The sequence below is a fragment of the Heterocephalus glaber genome, unplaced genomic scaffold, assembly GCF_053883595.1.
Source record: "Heterocephalus glaber isolate CG9 unplaced genomic scaffold, H.glaber_assembly_v1.0 deba00001755, whole genome shotgun sequence".
NCBI lineage: Eukaryota > Metazoa > Chordata > Mammalia > Rodentia > Bathyergidae > Heterocephalus > Heterocephalus glaber.
The window spans coordinates 6,347,662-6,363,311 of NW_028258453.1; the positions used below are offsets into that span (position 1 = coordinate 6,347,662).

The window sequence follows — 15,650 nt, forward strand, 5'->3', positions numbered from 1 at the left end:
TCAGTTTAGTTACTTGTTTTAATCCTTATTGTGAGTTGATTTTATCCTATAACTAGTTCAAATTCTCTCATGATTTAGGGGTTTCATGGCTAACAGACCAGTCCTTAGATGGGAGAGAACTTTTAGACACCTCCTTTCATAGTCCCTTAAATCTTAGTTTAGGTGAGAGTGCATCCTCATGGTCATTTTCCTCGGCTTGAAGTGTTAAGAGAAAGGTCAGTAGAATTCTCTCCATTCTGATAATCTAAGGAGGGGATTTGGAACTAGGAAGCATTTCATGAGCAACTTCAGGAGGAAGCATCTTCTCTAAGTTTATTTCTTGTGCAGTATCAAAGTTCTGCTCAGTCTGGTCAGCTGACTCTGAAGCAGGACTCTGTTGAGGCATTGCTGGAGTCATATCGGAAGTACCTGGCAAGGATTCTTGCTTCAAGGCCTCCTTCTCAAAAGTTCCTGTGTCTTCCTGCATGAATATGGCCTTCTTTGTGGAAATCTGTTCCTAAAAAGAAAAGAAAGAAGCAAGGAAATTACTAGTAGTTATTAAGGAATGGATAGAAGACAATATTGATAGTTTCATGCCAAGAACAAAACTCAAACAGACCTGCTCATAAAGCATAAAGCCAAACATGCTAGGATCAAAGTGATTCACCACCAATTGAACTTTCTGCCTGAACAAAACTCAACATCTTTTAAAGGAAAACAGCATAATCCAGATCCCCAGCAAAGTATCATCTATAATATTCAGTATACAAGCAAAAATTACTGGATATGTGAGAAAGTATGAAAATGTGTCATAAGCTAGAGAAAAAGTATTCAACAGAAAGAGCCCTGGGAATGACACAGGCAGGATTAGGAGACAAGGACTTAAAATAACCATAAAATATTTTCAGAAATTTAAGAGGGCAAAATAGGTCCAGGGATTTAGCTCAGTGGTTCTGCCACCTGCCTCACAAGCGCAAGGTCCTGAGTTTGATCCCTGGTACCAAAAAAAAAAAAAAAAAGAGGGCAAAATGGGCATAATAATTGAAAGTTAAGGTATATCAGGAGAGAAAATGAAAAATATAAAAAAGAACTAGATAAAAATTATAAAACTGAAGGGGAAAATATCTTAGATAAAAAAATTCATGGACATCCTACATAGGATATTGGCTACTACGAACGAAAAGGTTCAATAAACTTGAATGCAGATCAGTAGCAATTATCTAAAATGAAGCACTGAGGGGAAAAAAAGATTGAAAAAAGGATCAAAGCTTCAGTGACCTATGGGAGAATGTCTAGTAGTCTAATGTGCATGCCATTATAGTCCTTGGCTAAAGTAGGAATCCTTGGAAATTAAGCACCATTGACCACATCTATTGCATCATTGCCCAGGAGTCCCAGAGGACCATTCCACAGTGGCCCCTGCAGGGGTATGGTAGGGAGCTCTGTTCGGCAAAGCAGCACCCATGTTATGGAGACGACTGTGCTAACTTCAGTGTTGAGTCTGTGCTGCCAATACTTGTACTGATGCTCTGAAAATATATTCTAAAGGGCCAGGGTTTTAGCTCCAGTGGTTCCGCCGCCTGCCTCGCAAGCGTAAGGTCCCGAGTTCAATCCCTGGTACCAAAAGAAAAAGAAAAAGAAAAAGAAAATATATTCTAAAACATTTGTGTGATTCAGATCCCCATAAACAGTAAGGAATTGCTCTCTGCCTTAGAAATAAAATTATGATTTACTTACTCAAAGCTCCTCTACTTAATGAATAGAAATCAATCCAAGAAAACCTTTGCCAGCTTTCTTCTAGGCCTGACTCAAATGCTACCCCCTCTATGAAGCTCTTCTTGAGCTTCATAGTTGAACATGATTCCAACCAAGCCTGGCACTCTATTTCTGTTCTTCTTTAGACACGGTGACTAGACGAGTAGTATTCAATCTGGGGTGCTCATAGACTTGCCAGGACAAAATAAAAAAAAAACCTTGCAAAGCATTGAGTATTTGCAAATAAACCAATGTGTTGAAACAGCCAGCCTGGGCCTGTTTGAAACCAGGTCTTTGAGTTCTAGAGATGAAATTTGAAAGTGATCAATAGCAAGGAATAGTTTATAATTCATCTTGCATAAATCAGAAATTAGAACCAAGAATCTTGTATGATTTGATGTACCTCCACCTCTTTGCCATTTCTCTTGGAAATCAACCCACACCCTAGTGATGTAGCTATCCCTTTCCCGGTAAGCCATCTATTCAGCTTTGTTTTAGCTCACTCTTAGGTTCTCTTTATTTCCTTCTAACACAGGGAATCAGTTTCCATAACCACAGCTTGCATGTGACTCTTGTGTAAAACTGAGAACTTATGCATATTTTAGGCAAAATACAGGCTTTCATTTCCCAGGTTCTTTACAATGGTCTTGTGTCACACTGGCAAAAGAATGACATACCTGAGGTGGGTGGGCATGGTGGGACCTGCCAATAATCTTAGGATTTTGGGAGGCTAGGGTAGAAGGATCACAAATTGGATCCCAGCCTGGGTAACTTAGTGAGACCCTGTCTCAAAATAAAAAATAAAAAGTGGGCTGAAATGTAGTGAAAGCCTTGGTTTTAATCCTCAGAATATTAAAAAAGAAAGAAAAAGTGATTTACCTTTTATTTAACTAAAATTTCCTTGTGTTCTTTCCTTTTTTTTTTTTGTTGGCATTACTGAGGATTGAACCCAGGACCTTCTCACTGACCTACATCCCCAGCCCTTAACCCCACAGTTCCCTCCAGCTGTTAGGATTACAGAAGTGCATGTGCTACCATGACAAGTTCATCTAAGTCTTGCTAAGGAATATTGCTACAGGGTACAGTACCTCTTCAGTGCAACACAAAAGAACAATGTAAAATACTGGTGTGAGAAAAGTTTGTTTTAATCAACCTAAACTAGCAAAACTTAATGAATTGACTGTTAATGCACAGAATATAGTAACAGTGAAGAAGATATCAGATGCCAAGCCCAACACTCTAATTAAGTGATTTAGATGTTCCCTCAAAGACTCATGCTTTCTCAGAGGTGGATGAATCTATAGTGTGTGATTGATTCATGGTGGGGCTAGGCCTGAGGGCATAAGGATTAAGGACATGAGTGCTAATCACCCTAGGTAGTCTGAATAAGATAAAAGGGGCGGGGGGGGGGGGGGTAGATGCTGTTAAGGTACCTTGTTGTTTTTACTGTCTTCTGCCTATGAACTGTTGCCCCTCTGCCATCCTGCCTTGGAGCCAGCTGATTATGGACTGAAACCTCTATGAACTGTAAGCCAAATCAATCTTTCCCCCTTTAACTTTGGGTGTTGGGTATTTTTGTCTTAGTAACAAGAGAAAAGTAACTAAGACACCAATCATGTACTTTGTAGAAAGTGTAAAATGGCAAAAGACCTTTTTTTTAGGAGATTGTAGAAAAGATTGCGGGAGATAAAAGATACGCTTGTCAGGCTGATGAATGTAGAGTTGTTTCTAACTATTCTGAGTTAATAATTTATGTCCATTATTACAACAGCATACAGGAGGCATCTGACACTTGATACATAAATAAATAAAATAATAAATACTAAATAAAATATATTTGAAGTTGTACTAATAACAACCATACTTGGTTTCTGAAAAATACTGAATAATTTTTGAAAAAGGCTCAAAGAAGCTTATATAAAAAAATTATTCCAGGTAAAAAAAATAAAAAAAAATAAAAAAAAAATCTGGTCCAGGTGTGGTGATACACACCTTAATCCTAGCTACTTGGGAGGCTGAGGCAGGAGAATTGAAAGTTAGAGGCCAGCCTGGGCAATTTAGCATGACCTTGTCTCAAAAACAATAGAAAACCAACCAACCAACCAACCAACGAAACAAACAAAAGTTTGCTGGGGATGTAGCTAAGTTGTATGTCTCTGAGTTCAATCCCCAGTACTGAAAAAAAATCTGAATTTTTAAGCCAGTATCATCAATGGTATTTCCTGAAATCTAAAATGAATCTGCCTTCTAATGTGTCCTTTTTTCATTGTCAATAAGATTGGTTTTGATATAAACGTGTAACTATGGAGGGAAAAAGGGACTAAAGAAGCCTCAATGTGCTCTGTCCAGACTGCCCTGTGGATTTCCTGGGTCTATTACTAGGCCCTAATTACTCCTACCTCTTACCTGGTGACGCTGTGCACATTTCTGTTGGATCTGATACTCTTCCTGTTTCAGCATTTCCATCATTTCCTTTTCCTTCAGGCTACAGTCATATTCCTCCTGCAACTGGATCTTCTCTTGCCTATTCTGGAGTGAAGCAAAAGTGGAATCCAGTCAGCATACGAAAAGCCTTATAAACAGTCCCTCGCACACTGGGGACAAACCTGGGATAATTAAGCCTATTGAACTTTCTCCTGTAGCTAGATTTAGCCAAATGGGAGCTCCAAACCCACCAACTCCACAACCTATCCTACTTGGTCCCCTTTTTAGTCCTCAGACTATCCACACTCTAGAGATACAAGCCAGCTCCAGTGTTCTGCCTTGGACTTCAAATTATTCCAAGAAAGCTGAGCCCTTGCCAAGAAGACCCACCACAAAAACATACCTCTTCTTTTTCTGTAGCAATTTTTCTGTAATGATAAAGCCAGTGAGCCAGGTACTCTATTGGGTCACTGGGCTGAACCTTTGCCACCTCTGCCAGTGCCTGGGACAGGCTATTTCCAAAGCACTTTTTCAAATAATCAGTTTCCATCTTGGGGACCTAGGAAATAGTAAAATAGAGACAGTATTTTACAAATGTAATCTAAATTTTATTTTATTTATTTATTTTTTATTTTTTTAGTTCTTTTTTGGTACATTTTAGGTATGCAATTCATTTACATTTATCATTGGGTGTTTGTACCTGTACGTGATATATCTTGGTTCTTATTTTTTTCCCCATTACCTGTGAATCCTTCATCCCCTCCATGTAATCTAAATTTTAAAATAGATGCATTGTAACTAACTTTGATTTATTTCAGGACAAATACAAATGTGTCTGGATTCCATCTACTTTAGTTAGCATTCTGTCACTATGACAATACCAGAGATAATCAACTGATAAGGAGGAAACATTTACTTGGCTCATGGTTTCAGAGGTTTCAGTCCATGGTTGCTTGGGCCTGTTCCTTTGGCCTGCTGTAAAGTATGAAATCATGGTGGGGAGCATATTGAGGGCAGAGACGCTTACCTCAGGTGTCTGGGAAGCAGAGAGAGAGGAAGGTGCCAGGGTCTAACAATGACTTCAAGGGGACACCCACAATGACTTAGCTTTCATTCACTAAGCCTGACTTTTTAAAGGTTCAACAAACTCCCAATATTGTCACAGGCTGGGGACTAAGTGTTTAGCATATGACCTTCAGGAAATATTCAAGACCCAAACCATAACATTCTACCCCAGCTCCCAAAGGCTCATGTCCATCTTACAGTGTAACATGCATTTCCTCCATGTTCAAGAGCTCCCAAACAGTGTTAGCACTGCTCAAAAGTCAAAGTTCTAAGTGTTCTCTAGGAATCAGGGTAAACTTTAGCTGTGAGCTCCTACAAAAATCAAAAGACCAAGTAAGTTTAAATCTAAAGTATACCTCAAAAGTCTCATGTGCTTGGAAGGTGACTGGATCATGGGACACTAAACTCATCAGTGGATTTATCCATCGATGAGTTTATAATTGAATGTGCTATGAGGAGGTGGGGCCTGGTTGGAGGTGGATCGCGGGGAACCTCACCTTGAGGGATATATTCTTACCCCTAGCTCCTCTTTTTTCTCTCTCTGCTTCCTGGGTACCAAGGGCACCTTTTCCTTTCCCATGCCCCTCTGACATCCTGTTTCTGCCTTGGAGCCTGCTGACCACAGACTGAAAATGTGAACCAAAATAAACTTTCCCTCCTTTAAAATGTGGGTTTTGGGTATCATGTTTCAGTAACAGCAAAGTGACTAAGACACTATGTTACATACTTCTAAAATACAATGGTACAGGGTAACAATTCCCATTCTAAAAAGGCGAAATAAGATAATAAGGAGAGATCAGGCCAAAGCAAGACTGAAACCTAGCAGGGAAACATTAAATCCTGTAGCTCTTTTCCCAAAGTCTGGGCCACATAATGGTTGATGTGAACTCCAAAGGGCTTGGGCAACTCTATGGTTTTGCTGGCTGCAGTCAACATGGCCTATATGGCCTCTCTTGTGGGCTAGCTCTGCTCACTGCATTCCACATCTCTAGCATTTCTAACTTTCTTGGGCCTCCACTGTAGCTTCAGCTTCACTCTCAGCTTCACACATTGCCCTATAGGGGCTGCTTACAGGGTCTCCAATTCTGCCACACATTTTGGCTTCCCATGGATTCCTTTTAAATCTGAATGAAAATGTTCATGATCCTACAACTCTTGCAATCTGCATGTCTGTAAAACTCATATCCTGTGGATGGTACTAAAGTCAGTGGCCTCTGAATGTCTGAATGGATGAACACAGGGAAACAAATACCTGAACAATAATTCCCTGGGTAGTCTTGTAATAGTAGATCACCTCAGGGTTTGAGCCTGCTACAGAAGGGGGCAGTCTTGCTGAGTCCTGAGATGCCCTCAAAGCATCTTTCTTATTCTCTTTGTGCAAAGTACTTGGCTTTTTTTTTTTTTTTAAGTGGCATTAAACTCTTTAGTGACCATGTTCTCCTTGGGCACAACTTTATTCAGGCTCCTTTTATGGTAAAGCTTCAAGTTTTTCAAATATTTCTGCTTTTCTTTTTGCTCCTGATTCTTAGTATAAATCTGGCTAACATCAGCCAGCAGGATACAGGCCACTACCTCAATGCTCTGCTGGTTGGAAGTTACCTCTGACAGATAAACGAGTTCATCACCTTTAAACTCTGACTTACACAAAATCTCAGGGAATAGACAAAATGACCAGTTCTTTCCTAGAATGTAACATGCCTGGCCTCTAATCCAATTTTCAATAAAGTTTCATTCCCACATAATATCTCATGAGCTTGGGATTTACACCTAGCATTCCTATCAGCATTTTGGTCTTCTGAGCCCTTATCAGAATTGTTCATCAATTTGTGCTTACATCATCCCAAGCTTTTCTAGTCTCCTTCTCCAAGCATTTATAAATTCCTCCTCCAAACCATTTCCAAAGGCTTCTGAACCATATCATCAAGGATAATCACAACAATGACCATACTTCTTGGTATCAATTTTCTTTCTTAGCAAGCTTTCTATCACTGTGACAAATCAACTTATAAGTGGAAAGATTTGTTTTTGGTTCATGGCTTCAGAGGTTTCAGTCCATGCTTGGTTTCATTGCTTTGGACCTGTGATGAAGCCTCCAGCATGGTGGCAAATGTGGAGCAAAGTTGCTCATCACATGGTAGCTAAGAAGCAAAGAGAGAAATAGGAAGGGGCCAGGGTCCCACAGTCCCCTTCAAGAATACATCCCCAATGATTTAATGTCCTTCCACTAGAAATCACCTCTTAAAGGTCTCACTATCTCCCAATACTGCCACAGGCTGGTGAGCAAGCCTTTTACCACATGGCTTTTGTGGGATATTTGAGCTCCAAACCATAATACTACCCTTGTCAAAAGAACCAATGAATATATACTTGCCAATAATGCCCATATTCAAGCGAACTTTTTTCTAAAGCTCTCCAGTTGGATTAGGTCAGACAATAGATTTCAGGGGTCATCAGGTGTGAGAGGAGCTTGATGAACAGGTGGTTAGGGGTGGCTAAGGCTTTTACCTTTCCCCACACATTTCTAATCTTGAGTAGACAGAAAATGACTGAGCAGGTGTGGCCCTAAACATCCAGCAAGTTGTGCTATTGTGAGGTTGGAAACTATAGTCTATGACATAGATAAAAGTTTACTAGCATCCATGGAAATGCTCTGGGGAAGAGAGAGAGGAAAATGTTGGGCCCTTTAGCCACTGCTAACACAGTATTTCACTCTAGTGCTTAAGCAAGAAGCTACTTAGAATATGTTGGTACCCCCAGATTAACTACTAATCAAATTTCAAGAGAGGGAGGTAATGTAGCCCAAATTAGGATGTTAATTTAGGAGTGACAGGAATGCAGAGTACTCAGAACACAGATTCCAAGTTCAAACAGACCAAGTTCCAGTACCGGAGGCTGCCACTTATAGCTGTGTGATCTTCAGCAAGTTGCTTGGTCTCTCTGAGACTTGGTTAAACATGTGAGAAAAACTCATTAGATGAGGAAAAACTAGATTATGTGCCTCATAATAATTAGATGATTAGTAGAAATTGTAAACAACTGAAAGGCTCTTAGCCTGGCCCACAGTAAAATTTTAATAAATGTTAACTATTATGGTGAAAGATTTTTCCATGAAATGGCTTAGCATGTGGGCTATTCCCGACCAACTCCAAATTCCTGAAGTTTACATATCTTTAGCTCCAAGCAATTTTAGTAACTAACAGAGGTACAGATGTAGCCTTAATATTTTCTGGAGGCATTTTTCAGTTTGTTCCCTCTCTGGACTTCTGTCCTTTATTTTTTCACTTAAGGAAGAAAAGACAGGTAGACATCAATAGAAAAAAAAAGCATGTATTTCCTGGCTATCACCACTGCAAGGCCTCAGAGGCCCTGATGCTTCAGCAGTAGTAGCACTCTGAACCTACAAAACTTACACTAAAAAGCCTTCATCACCTAAAAGCAATCAGAGTTCCTTAAAGAAATGACTGATTCCAAAGCTGGGGCAGAAAAAGTCTAATTCTCCTGGATTATTTTGTTGTGCCAGAAAGTAGGAGAGTTCTAAAAAATAAAATGGTTAGGGACATAGAAGCCTTCTTAAAAGCTAGCTGAAAGTAGGTTACTTTGGCCATTAAAATGAATGACTATAAAAGAACTGTCAATCTGAATAACAAAAATTCTTCAGCAATTAAGTTCATTTGAGAGTAGCATCACAATGGAAAAATGCATGTCATAGTAAACTATGTGTGCACTCAAGTAGGCTGAGGCAATGGGAAGGTATTAAGGGAAACAAGAGGAAGATTACGTCAGATACTTTGAAGTAACATTCTTTGGCTATCATGATGGTGCATCAGCCCATGCTTAAATAGGGAGTTGTTGGGCAGATGTCCTCACAGAAGTTTGTACTGTGAAGGTTGTTTTCTTAGTCATGCTCCTGTCACTGGGACAAAATACACAATACCCATGACTAAAGAAAAAGAGGTTTATTTTGGCTCATGGTTTCAGTCTGTAGGTCACTGGCTTCAAGGCAGAAACAGGATGACAACAGGACATGGTAGAGGAAAAGTTGCTCAACCCATGGCAGGCAGGAAGCAGAACAAGAAGGGAAAAACAAGGTATGGGGATAGAACCTTCCAGGCCACACCCCCAGGGACCCACCTCCAACCAGGCCCCATCTCCTAAAAGCACATTTAGCTACTTAACTCATCAATGGATGAATCTGCTGATTAGTATAGCATGATCCAATCCTCTTCCAAACACATGAGACTTTTGAGGAACATTTTAGATCTAAACCATAACACTTGTGGTGGCCTTTGTGTGAGGCTGTGGTTCTGCCAGAATCTTGTGAAAGTTCTTGTTACCAGGTATACATGAAGGAGATCCCCACCATCATAATCTCACAGCTTTATTGATGGATGGATTGTTAGGACTTGGCATGAGTGGCCCCATTTTGATTATGACAACTTTCACAGATTATAACTTATAGAACACAATACATATCCATGAATACATATGGGAACAAATAAGTAGATAAACAGAGGGAAAGATATAGTTCACATCCCTAGTTACAAAGGGAAATACAAAAATTTGACAGTGGCAAGATCAGGCAAACACAACCTTAGCCAAGTGATCAAACTAGACATTACCAATAAAGGAACAAAGTGACATCACTTGCCTCCTGATGGAATCTCCTCTTTATGGAAGATAATATCTTTCTGTTCAAATGCAAAATTGGGTCTAATTGAAACACCATACAAAGTCAAGCTGAGAAAGTCTGCAACTGACTTATGAAAAAAAATAAGAAGAAAGATGATTTTTTTCTTAGTCTTCTTGACTAAGCAGCCTGTTATGGCTTGTGTATCTAGATGTCTCCCTGCCAAAAGCCTCATGTGGTCATAGGTGGGGCTTTTGGGAGGCAGCTGGATTTAGGGTGTGTGATGCTGGGATTAAGGGTGTGGGTAAGGAAGGTCCACCCTGGGTGTAGGTGTTGTGGCCTGGATGGGATAAAAGGGAAAGGTGGGCTGATTGCTACTGCTGCTGCTTACTGCCTTCTGCCTGATACGCCATGGACTATTTCTCCTCTGACATGCTCCTCTGCCATGCCACTCTGCCTTGGAGCTAGCTGACTATGAATTGAACCTCTACAAACTGTGAGCCAAAATAAACCTTTCCTCCTTTAACTTTGACTGTTGAGTATTTTGTCTCAGCAACAAGAAAAGTAAGTGAGACACAGCCATAAAAATACATTTAGTACACAATCCTAGATTGCATCTGGGCTAGAAAAAAAGAATTTTATAGAGTATATTGTTGGTAAAATTGGATACATTAAATGCATATTGTGGTTTATGATCAAGATTAACTTTCTTGATTTTGAATAAGTGAAATCTGAGTAAGAGAATGACCTTGTTCTAAGGCTGAATAACAGCTCCCAAAGATGTCCATATCCTAATACCTGAGACCTATGGATATGTTACTGTCCTATATAGCAAAAGGGACTGAGAAGATGTGATTAAATTAAGGATGCTGAGATGAGATGTGGAATATTCAAGCAGATACAGTGCAATCACAAGGGTCTTTATAAGAGGGACACATTAAGGTCAGACAGGGAAGGCAAAGTGGTGTCAGATCAGAGGGAGAATTGGTATGTGACTCAAAGCCACCAGCCGCTTCTAAAAGTAGAAAAGGGCAAGGAAGTGGTCTTTAGAAGGAACTGGCCCTGTCTTTGTAAGATGCATTTTGGATTTCTGACCTCAAGATCTACAGTGTAGTTTACTAGTGTTTAAAGCACTAAATTCAGGGTAGCGGTGGAGGGTAGGGATTTGGTTGAGCAGAGACTCTGCCCATGTGGCCCTGTGGAATACAAGGACCTCAATAAACAATTTTTTTTTTTTTTTTAATCCTCAGTCCATACTTCTTTGTGTTTCTGCGAATCCAGCGGTGCCCTCTCTGGGGCTTAGTACTCCACCAGCATTTATTGAGGCTTCTCCTGCTGGGCAATGCTGTATTTGTAAGCTGGAACAACTACAGGGGTAAAATGCACACAAGAGTTGGCCAAGCAATCGCTAGGGCCCCGCGAAGGAGGGTGGGGGCGCCAGAGTTGGCTCTGAAAAGAATGAGGCAGAGGTCAGCAGCAAGAAGCCATCCCTCCACCTCTCCCAGGGCAAGCCGACCGGCCCGCCAGGCTCCATTGTTAGTTTCCGCGTCTCCCTCGCAGCTTCTGTGCTGCGAATCCCACACATCACCCGCCGCACCCTGGCCCTCGCGCGCGCCCCTCCCAAGGCAGGCTCTGAGCTCACCCTCCGAACGCCCTTGCCACCACCGAGCTCCAACCCCGTCTCTCGAGCGCGCGCTCGTTGCCTAGCACCGGGACGCAGCTCGCTGTGGGGAGTTGCGCATGCGTCGGGTGCGCACACTGAAGGAATCGGTCGCTTTCTCAGAGCTGTGCCAGTCGTTTCGCTGGGTTCCCTCGGGTACAGGCGGTTTTCACGGTTGGACCTTGAGAGTCGCGTAGCTCCTACCCGGGAGGCCAGGGAGGGTTGGTTCGCGCCTGGGAACTCCGTGGGCTGGCCCATCCTTGGCCGGCTCTCCTCCTCCTCTTCCCTGAGCCTTCCTTCAGCTCCAGGACTTCGGCCCCTCGCACCCTTAGGGGTTAGGGGGCGGGGTAGACTGTTCTGCGGACCCGGATAGGAAATCCCTAAACGCCCCAGGTCCAAGGCAGCCAAACAAAATACAGCTAACCCCTGGGCGCCTGTAACCCTAGCGACTCAGGAGGCGGAGGGTGGGAGATCGCCAAGTTTGAGGCCACCTGGGCTGCCGCTAGGGTTGTAACACAGTGTTGGAGCGCCCTTGGTACTAGCCCTTGATCGCTAGTACCTCAAAAATTGCATGCCTAATAAATTTGCATTTCAGATAAAGGGGTTACGTTTTAGTACAAATATAGAAGACAGTTATTCATTGCTTCTCTGAAGTATAAATTTAGCTTGACATGCTGTATTTTTATTTGTTACATCTGGTACCCCTCCCTGGGTTCTCTTGTGGCAGCTCGGTCAGCAAGGCAGCTGGGACTGGAAGGAGCTTTGCTTGTGGGGAGCCAAGATGACTACTGGTGTATATAAAAAACAGTACTTGTCTCTAATCTCAGTACTAGGAGGCTGAGGCAGGAGGATCATAAGTGTGAGCATAGCCTGGGCGATTTAGAGGTTTAGCGAGACCTTGTCTCAAAATAAAAAATAAAAGAAGAGCTGGGGATGTAGCTCAGTGTGAAGGCCCTCAGTTCAATCTCCAGTTCAAAGCAACCACCACCACCACCACCACCACAACAGGAGGGGTGAATATTGTCAACGTTTTGTGGACAGATGTTAATGAGATGGCTGAGTACCCTCTCTTGGGTCCCACTGATAATCTGAGACAGACATCAAGTACCCCCAAATTCGAGACAGACATCAATTTGCTGGAGACTGAGGCCAGAGGTTTTCCCTGAGGAACCACTGTTCCTTTCCCAAGTTTCATCCTCTGGAGCAGCAGCAGGAATCGCTTCCTTTTTTATGTTACTCACTGCAAATAACAATGAGATGTACTTGTAGCAGTTCTGTCTTTAAAAGATGTCCCAAGGAAAAGGCTTCCAAAGCCAGTGGCAAGAATGCTTTTTTTCTCTGTGTGGTTAGGGGACCAATGCCAACTTGAGAGGAAGTTAGTTCATTTGTGCCAGTTTGTCCTCAGCTGTTGGAATCTTTAGGATATCTTTATGTGCTTGCACATACACTTTCCTTTCCCCAGTGCTGACACTGATACAGAAGGTGGCATAGATGAGTTCTGCACTGTGCTTTTCTGCCTGCACTCTGTGTCCTAAGGGCCACTCTCATCTTTAGAGAGTGTCTGCATTCTCTTTATGTCTGCAGTCTATGTGGTGTATCTCATTAATTCTCTCTTCATGAACCTCCAGCTGCTGCTGCAGTTTGACTGTGGTAAATAACAGTGCAAATTACCATGTACATATGCCATTTCATATTGTTGCAAATGTAATTTTGAGAGAAGGTTCAAGAAGTCAGATTGGTGGATCAAAGGGCAAATAGTTATGGGAGTCTCTCAGTTTTGCCAAACTCCCTTCCAAAGAGGTTGTACCGGGTTATTATCCCATCACCATCACATGGTGAAGAGCAGCATGGGGGCCTAGGGACGAACCCCAGGATGTTGGTTTTTCTGAAATTCCAAGCAAAATTCTGGGTGCATTTTGTCCCAGGACTCATCGAGACCCTGGCATTCTGTACCCTGTAGCTGCCAAAGTTCCTTCTTTTTGCCTTGTGAATTTTGTTCCTTCACTCTGTGGACAAGAATTCTCTGACTTGGTTAGATCCTGTAGTTGTCTGCTCTTCATAACACTTCAATTTTAATTTTACATTTATTTATTTATTTATTTTTTGGTACCAGGGATCAAACTCGGGTCCTTGTGCTTGTGAGGCAGGCGGCAGAACCACTGAACTAAATCCCTGGCCCAATTTTACATTTATTGATTGGAATATGTGATTAATATGTCTTCCCTTTTCACCAGAAGCTCCATGAAGGCAGAGACTGCTTTTATTTGAGTTCAGGTTGCTGTAACAAGTTACTAAAGACTGTATGGCCTTCACCTGGATTTATTTCTCACAGTTCTGGAGCTGGGAAGGCCGAGGTATTGGCATGTGTGGTGTCTGTTAAGACCTCACTTTTTAGTTTTCACATAGCTCATGTGGAGGAAAACAGGTGGAAGCTCTTTGTCTCTTTCTATAAGGGCACTAATCCCATTCATGAAGCCTCCACCCTCATGACCTAATTATCCCCCAAAGACCCTGTGACCTAATGCCATCACAGTGGGAGTTAGGATTTTAAGATATGAATGGGGGTTGCACGGGCATTCAGTCAGTAAGAATTTTTTGTTCCCAGTACCTATCTGTTGTGGTACCTGACATAGATACCCAGTGTATATCTGTTGCAAATTGAAACACTGTATCAGAAACTCAGAAGAGTCTGGATTTCATAAAATATTAAGGGTAACTTGAAAGTGATCTGTTTTTTTATTTTTCAAAGAACATGAGATAAAGTTGTTACATTTTTTTCCAAAAGTTTGGTCTAAGATTATTGCTGTTTATCTTTATAACTGCAAAAGACAAGGATGTTAACTGCGAAAGTGTAGAAACTCATTCCATGCCACCGTGGAGAGACAGCTGTGTTAGCCCAGTGATTACAACACTCCCCAAGGACATAGGGGAGCTGGTATCTTGGAGGGAGAACAAGCATGGACAAACACACACACACACACACACACACACACACACACAATTATCAGTCAGGGAGACATGGGCCGTGTGAGATGCTTGGAGGAGATGCTGCCTTGAGGTGCCTGGGGACACTCAGGGAAGGAGAAATGGTCCGTGTGTTGCAGGTGAGGGGTACTTTCCAATTTGAGAGAGGGGGTGGGATCATCATGATGTGTGAGAATCAGAGTTGGCCAAGTTCAAGGTGTGATCAGCAGAATGGTGAGATGTGCAGTGGGATGGGAGTGCCAGGGTGTACTGGGGACAGGAGAGATGGCTGCAGGTGAATCTGAAAAGGAACTGGGGGCCAGATCCTGAGCAGCCTCATAGGTTGTTCTGCAGAAGCTGAATTTTTTTTCTCTGACCTTGGAAATGCATGGATTTTTAAAAAGAGGTAGACTGTAGACGTGGTTTGTAAACGTGGTTTACATGGCTTAGGAGGAACATCTTAGTAGAATCATTAGAACAGGGCTCTACAATCAAGAGGTGCATCCCAACCCTATCTGCTTCATCTGCCAGCCATGTGTTCTGCTCTGTTCACTCAGGCGCTTTGTGGCTGAATTTGCTCATTGGGACAGTAGGCACCATGGCGCCTGGTCGTTCAAGTGTGTTGTGAGCGTTAAATGACATAAGCACTGGTTGGCACTAAGTCATCTTACAGTCAATAATAATCCCTTTCTCTCTTGAACTGGACCTACGAGTCCTTCTGGATTTTGAAACTATTTTAGTTGTAATCACTTTCAAGAAACCCTTTTGGAAACTGAAGTTTCCTGGGCCAGCTTGCTTGTGCCATGACTGGTGATGCTTTGTTGGCCTCAATGGACTTTACTTATTGTGCCTTACTTAAAAACTTCCTGAACTAATACAAAATGGTTATTTTTAGAAGATTTTATTTAGGAGCTAGAGATGGAGTCAGCCTATCTTCAAAAGCACCTTGGGACGTGTCTAATTCAGGGTCTTGCAGAAGTGGCAAGAGTTCACCCTGTGGATCCAATAGAATATTTAGCTTTGTGGATTTACAAGTATAAGGAAAATGTGACTATGGAAGAGCTGGTAAGTATGATTTCCTTTTAGGAAATCAGAAGAAAATATTAGTTTAACACATTTGCCTTGTTTTTTAAAGTTCTATATCCTTTCTTTCTATTATAAAAATGTTTGTTGTAC

The 15,650-nt window shown here is 41.9% G+C and overlaps 2 protein-coding genes across 8 annotated transcripts in view; one reads left to right on the forward strand and one right to left on the reverse strand.

Annotated features, from left to right (window-relative positions):
- Dydc2 (DPY30 domain containing 2) lies at nucleotides 1-11,918 on the reverse strand. The gene is made up of 4 exons (XM_004867754.4): nucleotides 11,493-11,918; nucleotides 4,562-4,717; nucleotides 4,141-4,263; nucleotides 1-496 (listed from the first exon to the last, which is right to left on the reverse strand). The coding sequence occupies exons 1-4, from the start codon at nucleotides 11,766-11,768 to the stop codon at nucleotides 245-247; spliced, it is 807 nt and encodes a 268-aa protein (XP_004867811.1). The 5' UTR covers nucleotides 11,769-11,918; the 3' UTR covers nucleotides 1-244.
- Nucleotides 11,513-15,650, forward strand: part of Dydc1 (DPY30 domain containing 1) — a 21,748-nt gene continuing 17,610 nt past the window's right edge. For 3 of the 7 annotated variants that reach the window (XM_021246763.2, XM_004867752.3, XM_021246764.2), the window contains exons 1-2: nucleotides 11,513-11,666; nucleotides 15,370-15,539. In XM_021246763.2, the coding sequence (XP_021102422.2) occupies nucleotides 15,393-15,539 (147 nt within the window). In that variant the 5' untranslated portion in view covers nucleotides 11,513-11,666; nucleotides 15,370-15,392. Of the gene's footprint in view, nucleotides 11,685-13,744; nucleotides 13,865-15,369; nucleotides 15,540-15,650 lie in introns of all 7 variants that reach the window. The other 4 variants (XM_013066652.3, XM_021246760.2, XM_013066654.3 and 1 more) reach the window with 4 other exon arrangements.